At 40.4% G+C, this 8,108-nt stretch overlaps 1 protein-coding gene across 1 annotated transcript; it reads right to left on the reverse strand.

Moving 5' to 3' along the window:
- Positions 1–973: 973 nt before the first annotated feature.
- LOC147884966 (glutathione S-transferase L1-like) lies at positions 974–6,711 on the reverse strand. Its single transcript, XM_087397247.1, has 9 exons — positions 6,601–6,711; positions 6,110–6,258; positions 5,862–5,922; positions 5,638–5,721; positions 5,227–5,325; positions 2,052–2,172; positions 1,767–1,846; positions 1,558–1,665; positions 974–1,356 (listed from the first exon to the last, which is right to left on the reverse strand). Exons 1-9 carry the CDS (start codon positions 6,709–6,711, stop codon positions 1,249–1,251), a joined length of 921 nt encoding a protein of 306 aa, XP_087253373.1. The 3' UTR covers positions 974–1,248.
- Positions 6,712–8,108: the final 1,397 nt, after the last annotated feature.

Below are 8,108 nucleotides of genomic sequence, written 5' to 3' on the forward strand. Positions count from 1 at the left end.
CCCTTGTTTCTTATGCATGTTATGTTCAAGGGGTATTAAAGAAACCTGTCAACTAAAATTTCCCCCCCAATAAAACCACCCCTCTTTACTTAGGAACTAATGCATTTTTTCCTAAAGTTAAATTAAAAAATCCCTTGTGTTAGTAAGGTTTTAGTAATCCTATTAAATTTTTTCTTGAGATGAAATTCCAAAGTAGACAAGTGACCATAAGGAATTTACAATGTGCCTATCATCAAGTAAGTTTACAAGATCCCTTTTCCAAGCTTTAAATTAGGGTAATACACAATCACTTATGATGCAAATATAATTGATATATCTAATGCCTTGTCATAGTTTCACAGTTATTGACAAACAAGCTACAACTATTGCAAAATACTTATGACAAGACCATTTATCTCTAAGAGATTAATCATAAAGCCATGAAACATAAGGTAAAATGTCAATGCAAATCACTATGGGGGATTGAGTTGTAGCATACGGACCCTTGCCACATGCATGCTTGGGCCTTTAAAACAACCCCTTGTATATGGAGCACTCCTTTAAAAATTATATCAGTTTGGTATATGTATAGGTATTTACTTGAAAATAAAGCATATCCACTTCATAAAATATATCCCTAGTTAAAAAAACGCCCATTTCTTACATTCCTATGATTAAGAGTGAATCCCTTGAGATGTTGATAAGGCAGTCAAGAGACACGTAGACAAAGACAAGGCCCAAGAGACACGTAGACAAAGGCATGGAAGCAATCTAGTAAACATGATAGGCATACTCCTATAGCATAAAGAAGTGATCATGAAATAATATAAAATTGCAATTTGATGCTTCCATGACCCGTTCTCATTTTTATATTTTTACATTGCTTTGAAATATTTCTTTTATCAAGCGAGGCAAAAAAGTAAAATATCATAATGAATAATTAACTGGCCTTGCCTTTGTAATGGAGCACAACATGCCCTTTTGTAGGAACTTGGCCATTTACCATCCCTGGAGATATAGATTGACACCTGAAGTGGTTAGTTAAGTTGGTAGAGTTAATGTGAGCAACCCAGGGAGAAAAAGAAAGCTTGGCCAACCGTTTTCCTATCGACTGGCAATCAAACCAACAAAATTTGAAATTCCAACGGGAAATCGATTGGCAAGATAACTAAAAACTCTAAAATTCTAATCGTTTGATTTCCTATGGATAACCAACTGATTTGAAAATTCGACCAGCTTGGACGGCGGACGCTAAGCTAAACTCCCTTTTTAACTGAGAATGTGAGTTTTTGAGCATACCAGGACCCTCTTCAACTCCTCCAGTATCACTTCTCGATCGCCCTGCGTGCTTACATAAGCTTCCAGTCGGTTCATGGCCTGCAGACATAAGCCCAAAACTCGACACTTCACCTCTCTATGCTTGGAAATGCCTTTGCACACCTACGGTGTTTAACAGACTACAAGACTGCCCGTCAGCCCAAGGCCGAGATACATTCAACGCACGAGGGTGGGCATGGGGGCTCTAGTCTGTAAACGCCGTAAGCACACTAACTCTTCCTCTCAAACAACATTGGTCACCTCAAACCATTTGGCTAATCTGTGTCGGTTCTCTAATATATCATAGTTTAGCAGCTCCTGGAACAGAAGCTTGAACCTGTCGACGAAAGGGATATAAGCTATATCAACCTGCACACAATTACGAATTCAATTAGCTTTTTGGCAGTGAAAACTCTTCAACAACATGGGCTCCTTACACCTTAAATCGTAAATGTCTAAGGTTTAGGTACCCCGCCAATCTCTCCCAGAAAGAATTCTCCTTCTTCGCTGAAGTTCCCAAGAGAAGCTTCCAAGTGATCAAAGACTCGTCCTGCAAATTACAACAAATGCAAATGGTAATAGGATTGATTTCAAGCCTCAATGTCTTGTACTCGCATTCCAGCACACAGATTTGTAAGTTTTCATTCTGTTTTACACTTGGATAAATCCTGAATGGATTCAGCTGGTGCTTAAACGCAGGCATGGCACAATTCACCCAGCAAATATACAGACACATGCATCTATTCTTGTCACACCTGCCGATTCTTCAACGTCGGCCATCGTTGCCTCTTTGTTTCTGAGAACTGCAAAAGCTCGTTTGTTTAGTTCATCTGTGAACTTCAGAAGTGTGCTTGCAGCTTCCTGCTTGACTGATTCCTGTTTTGAGAACTAGGACTCAGTGTAATCAGTGGCACACGACAAACAGAAGATTAAAATTTCACAAAGAAAGAACACTTATTCTCACTAGCCACCATTCAATGCTGCAATTCCATATCAATATCGGCATGCCTTTTCAAGTTGAAGCCAACAAACGCAGCTTTAAGACTGCATTGATCCGAAAGTAGACTACTAGATGCACCTGACAGCGTGTGTATGCAAGACCGCGTAAACTATGAGAATTTACGTGTATGCGACTTCATAGATGTATAGCCTCCCTCTTTTATATGTGTGTGGCGTCTGTGTTTATGAATGTTTATATGTATATCAATAAATGTATATGTACACACACACACAAATAAATAAATAAATAAATAAAGAAACACACACACGCATACATTGTATATGTATGTGTATGTATGTATATGTGTGCATGCAAGTGTGTGTGTGTGTTTGTATTGAGAGAGAGAGAGAGAGAGAGCACATGCACATGTTTGGAAGTGCGTGCAAAACAAATCTCCTATTGACTTGGACTTGTATCTTGGGGATTGGAGCTTTGCATTCTAAGATTCGACACATATATGGTGGATGAATTTATTTCACAATGCTCAACCTGGGTTGATCAGCAATTGGGAGGGCTCCAAGAATGAGCTTGTTTCTACACTCTTTCATTGTTAGCTGAATAGCTAGTGGTATGATCTTGGCCACCCACCAACAGACCAAAGCGTAAATATCACAGTTCCGGAAATTTACTTGTCAAATGGATAGATGTGAAAGCAGGATGGCTTAGGTCTACAGCCCAACATTGCTCTATCTGCCTCAAGGCCCAAGTCTTTAGAGGCAGCTAGCTATGCACGTATAGCGAAGGAGAATGGTTATTGGCAACAGGCACTAACAAGGACGAATTTAAGGAACCAAGCAATGGTAGCAGGCCCAAGGAACTATTTGAATAAGCATCTCACCAGAGGAGAGAAGGAAGAACAATGATGTTAAGAAGTAGGGCTGCCCACACCAAAGAGTGACAAACAAAGTTTGATGATTGAAATGTTTGATTTGGAGGCGAATTTATAATAAGATGCTAAGACCACGGACCACTTCCAAGGAACATGATGATAATGAACTGCTGATGTCGTTGCAAGTTCAAAAGCAGATGCATAAATTTTCATGTGCTTCTGACCTTGGTGGTTGGTCTAGTGATAATGCATAAGAAAAGAATGGAAACTTTCCCAAATCTGGACCTTATGCTTGATGCTGCTTTTTAAGGAAAGAGGGACTTATCTTACAAGTGGACTTGGAAGTGTATAGGTTAGTGTTGAGCATTGGTCTAAAGGGATATGAATGATATTGTTCATTGCAAATGAAGTCAATTAATTTTAGCTTCCCTACAATAAGAGCAGTGATAAATTCTCTGATACGTTACTTTCCTGTCACCTCATAAAAGATAAATACATAAAAATGATTCCAATCATTGTAAAAAGGCTATCCACATTAATACAAGTGCAACTTGTACCTCCAAAATAGCTGTGAAAAGGGGTACAATATCATTTGAAGCGCTCGAGCACATGCGTGCGCACGCACACACAGAAGTAGAGAGAGAGAGAGAGAGCTCTAGAGAGAGAGAGAGAGAGAGAGAGAGAGAGAGAGAGAGAGAGGAAACAAGGGTTTCTTATTGGAGATCGTGTCAACTATATCTCTTTGAAGAATATGGTACATCCAATGCAATGAGGTTATTGGCAAGGCCGAGAAGGATCATACAGAAGGAACATAACCTGGATTTGGATGAAGATTATATACACCTCTTGAAGCCACTTTTCTCAAGATGTGGATGGTATTACCATATGCAGCTAGTCCCAACCGCAGTGGGGAAATAAAACCAATTATATTAAAACAAGTACATCGAGTGTGAGAGCCAACGATGGCTAGCTACATCTAGGGACAGCCAATTTTATGGAGCATAAGGCCGCCTCATAACACTGTGAACTGAAAGAAGATGCCCCAAGATCATGCAACTTGTGAATGCAAAACCTTGTCCCCAAGTGTATAGGAAAGCTCACACCAGCCCTTCCCTGCTTTGGGTAAACTCCTTGGGAATCCGAAAAAGATCGAATTATAAGTACAATCCACCCAAATAATGCCAGGATCTCCTTAGTCAGCATCAAATGTCTGTATGACCCATGGGGATGCACACCTTGGCTTTCCAACATACACTATGTGCTGAGGCTGTCAGTAAATCTCCCACACTACATCACTTGAAGCAGAATAAGGGGACCATCTCAGATGTCTGCTCAAACTGAGACAGTGTTATCCCCTGGTTGGTTATCCAACCTAGGTACAAAGTTAATTGATCCAACTAGGCTACTCATCCCATCACTTCCCAAGTGAGGAATACTTCTGTATGTGTGAAGTGCTAAAAAATACTTTCCCACCTGTATACAATGGGACTGTCGGCACTATCAGAGATAAATCCAAGGGTGTTCTTCCCTGTGGCAATGTTGGCAGTCTGTTAAGCTTCCAGCACTATCCAACTATGTAACCCTCTAGGGGTAAATTACACAGAAAAGGAAGGGTTTCTGTGGCCTTATATGAACCTCCCAATGGTGCTCCTACAATAGTGGGGTAGTGACAGGAGCCAACATAGGGATCTAACAAAGGTTGTCATCCAGCAACCAAAATCTGCAATCCCCAACCAATGCATGTTGTGTGGTTCAAAAACCAATACATCACCCCACACTTATGGATGGATCAAGGTACTCGGACAGGTTAGGACTTTTGGGGACAGGTACGAACTCTGGAGTGTGTACATGAGATTGAGTCTAGCCAATAGAAGAGGTTACGGATACACAAAAATATAAATCTCACTAAAATACTACCATCCCCACACCTTGTGATCTCAAACACATATACATGCTGCAAGTTTGCTTAAATTCTTTAGCAGGTTACAAAAGTGAAGGCTACGACATTTCTTTGAGAGAATGAAATATCATCTTGGCTGGTTTCAACGAAAATTTCATCAACAGCATCAAGATAAATGTCCATAAAGGGCAGAATTACAACCAGTGGAAAGAGGCGTGGGCCATCAAAATGTGCATCCAGGTATTTCAGCAGATCCAAGCTCTCTCCGACGACTTTCCCAGCATGCTCCAACGATGGTACCTGAGCCAATTTGAATGAATTGAAAGGTGTCTCTAAATAGACTTTGTAGACGAATGCTACCTGTAAAACTGGGAAAGAGATATAAGACAACACCAAAATCTTGAGCAGAGAGCTTATAAATCTAACAGCATTGCCTTCCAGATAGTGTATTGGGATTAAATGTCCCATTCTATGTGAGGGCTTTTAGAAATTTTTTGTCTGCTTCTGTTTTAAAGCTGTCTTGTTGCCCCTCTTGAAAACTGAAGGTTTTGTTGTCCCCCTTCACAACTGAAGACAGTCCTAGCAGGCACCCATGCCCCCTTGTTGACATACCTTTCCAGTTGGATAGACCTTTTCCAAATACCAAGATGGCTTATCATAAAGATCAATAGCAATAACTTCAACGTTTTTCAAACCCTGCAAACAAACGTAGTGCAAACTTGCTCTCAGAAAGGGTTACACCGTTGATTACATGCTTTAATACTATCACATTGTTTTAAATGATAAATTACAAAACAGACTAGATCAGTGCTAAGGCTGAAGTCTTTGAATTTGACCTTGAAATTTCTTGCAATCCACACTCTCTGAGCATATGCACAGGTCAAGCTGACATATAACCTGTCAGACGTTACAAGTGTAAGCTGGAAATTTTTGCAGCATCTGATGGACTACCTGATGACTCTCCCGAAACCTTGAGCAATTTTTTGATGTTTTATATTCAATTTTGAGTATCTATACATAAATATATCAGGAATCTCAATGGATCCAAAATCTATTAGGCTGCTGAAGACGAGAAACTGCATACCTCGTTGTTCCATTGAATAAAGATGGAGGACACGAGTTGGAATTTGAAACATGCAATCTTTCTTCAACCCTGAGAGCACATCTGTTCAAGTCATTTGTTATTGGAAAGTTGGGGGAATTCCTGCCAAGATTACAAATCCAGTAAAGATCCTATGATCAGAACAAATGAGAGTGAATCACCAGTACTACTGTGGCATAGTCAAACTGTTGCATGTACCAGTTGGATGTGATCCATAGGTCTCAGCTTGTTATTTTGGTCATTTCTAAGGCTCGATATTTGTCATATGCATGTACCAAGAAAGAAAGTACAGAATGACACCAAAGAAAATGCGAATCCCATTGTATTTCACTCCAACATTACAAGACACTCTCTTCACTTACTACTTTTCCCTTGCTAGATACAACCAGGGCCTTGTCATCCTCTCCATCGAGCATTTTCACTCAAGCAGCCTCCTGCGACAACTATCTCCCATCTCTTTAAAGATGAGCAACCTTGACCTCTGTGTGGCTCATCTGAAGCTCATTTGAAGCATATTCAAAAGGAGCATTTGTGTCTATTGCCTTTGAGCAACTACCAGGTAACATCACAAGTCTCAAGTTCATGGAATCAATTAATCAGATACCAACTCACTATACTTGGATTTAGCAAACGATTGATTTTGGCTATCCGACTTCATGCACATTTATCTAGTAATACAGCTTGATGTCACTTCTGTTAGGTTATAAATTCCTTATGTCCAATGTTTTTCTGTTTTACGAGTGCTGATGTGCGCCCCATTAGTATAGCTTGATGTTGCTTTTGTTAGATTCTCAATGAAGCGTTGTGAACATTCGAAATGCATCTTTTCCAGATACTTTTAAGCTAGATAATGTTAGCTTCACATATAGGTTTGCACAAATAGTAACCTTAGTTTCCCTCTTGATGTACCAAACCACTAGCTTACGCCACTTGAAAGCTTTCCTAGGAAGAGATAGATATCACTACATCTATCCCCAGACAAGGATGGTAATTGACACGCTTATGCAATGTTTGCTCTACGAAAGAAAAGTTGATGTGCCTAAGGATGGTAAGACACGCTTATGCAGTGTGTGCTCTACGAAAGAAAAGTTGATGTGCCCCCAAACTGCCCCCCTATCCCATTGATCGTGTACGTATGCGTGGTCACGAACTTGTTGATCTGCCTTGTGTCGTTTTTTAAGGTTTTAAGTACACCCATGTGATGGATAATCACTAAAAGGTGTGATGCATAGGAGGACGTAGACGTCTCGGGTGTATCGACCTCTTGTGCTATGTGGCAACTAACAGTGAAAGTGAGGGCTCCATCTCATACCGTACATGCGACGACGAATAGATGGTGTTCCTTCTGTATAACTAGTCTAAGGGCAGTCAGAGACATCGCATTGACTAGTGTTGAATGGCCGGTTTTTTTACGGTGTACACACCTTATAACATCGGCAATGATCAACTACTTACGTATTTGCAAAGTGCAAGACTTTTCACTCCGCCTCAGGTTTTGTTTCTAGAGATGCGCATGACAACCAAGTATGAGAGCTTCATTGACATCAATATCAAGATAAAGAGCCGGAGGTTAGTATATATGTTACAATGTTGCCATGTCTTCAAGTGACTGGGCGACTTCCAAGAGCAACTTGGTTATAGCAAATTTGAGACTGCTTCAACGATTCCAAACTTTACAATCCTGCACAAGGAAGAGAACTCGTGACATGTAATGTTAGCATGGTTGGATACAAGAGTACCAATGTAGGTACCAGCTTATTGAAGTCTCTCTCTCTCTCTCTCTCTCTCTCTCAACTATGTGACAGGACGAACGAAGGCCACACAAAAAAACTACTAGTAGTAGTACAGAGATACAAGAGTGGCGGCTCTGTAGCAACTTCTTCAGAGCTAATAGATCGATGGCTACTTTGTTTTATAGACGAACTTCGACAATGGGGAGCGTATCCAAACAAGCAAGTGTACTGCATACGAGAAGGAGCAT

The sequence above is a fragment of the Dipteris shenzhenensis genome, chromosome 26 (assembly GCF_047967505.1).
Source record: "Dipteris shenzhenensis isolate YYH24624 ecotype China chromosome 26, Dip_SZ_1.0, whole genome shotgun sequence".
Classification (NCBI taxonomy): Eukaryota; Viridiplantae; Streptophyta; class Polypodiopsida; order Gleicheniales; family Dipteridaceae; genus Dipteris; species Dipteris shenzhenensis.

Coding starts and splice junctions, on each gene's coding strand:
- LOC147884966 (XM_087397247.1), bottom strand. CDS start 6,711: ATGAACTTGAGACTTGTGATGTTACCTGGTAGTTGCTCAAAGGCAATA. Junction 6,259..6,600: donor TGAGCCACACAGAGGTCAAG/GTTGCTCATCTT, acceptor TTCTGATCATAG/GATCTTTACTGGATTTGTAA. Junction 1,847..2,051: donor CGACGTTGAAGAATCGGCAG/GTGTGACAAGAA, acceptor TGTAATTTGCAG/GACGAGTCTTTGATCACTTG.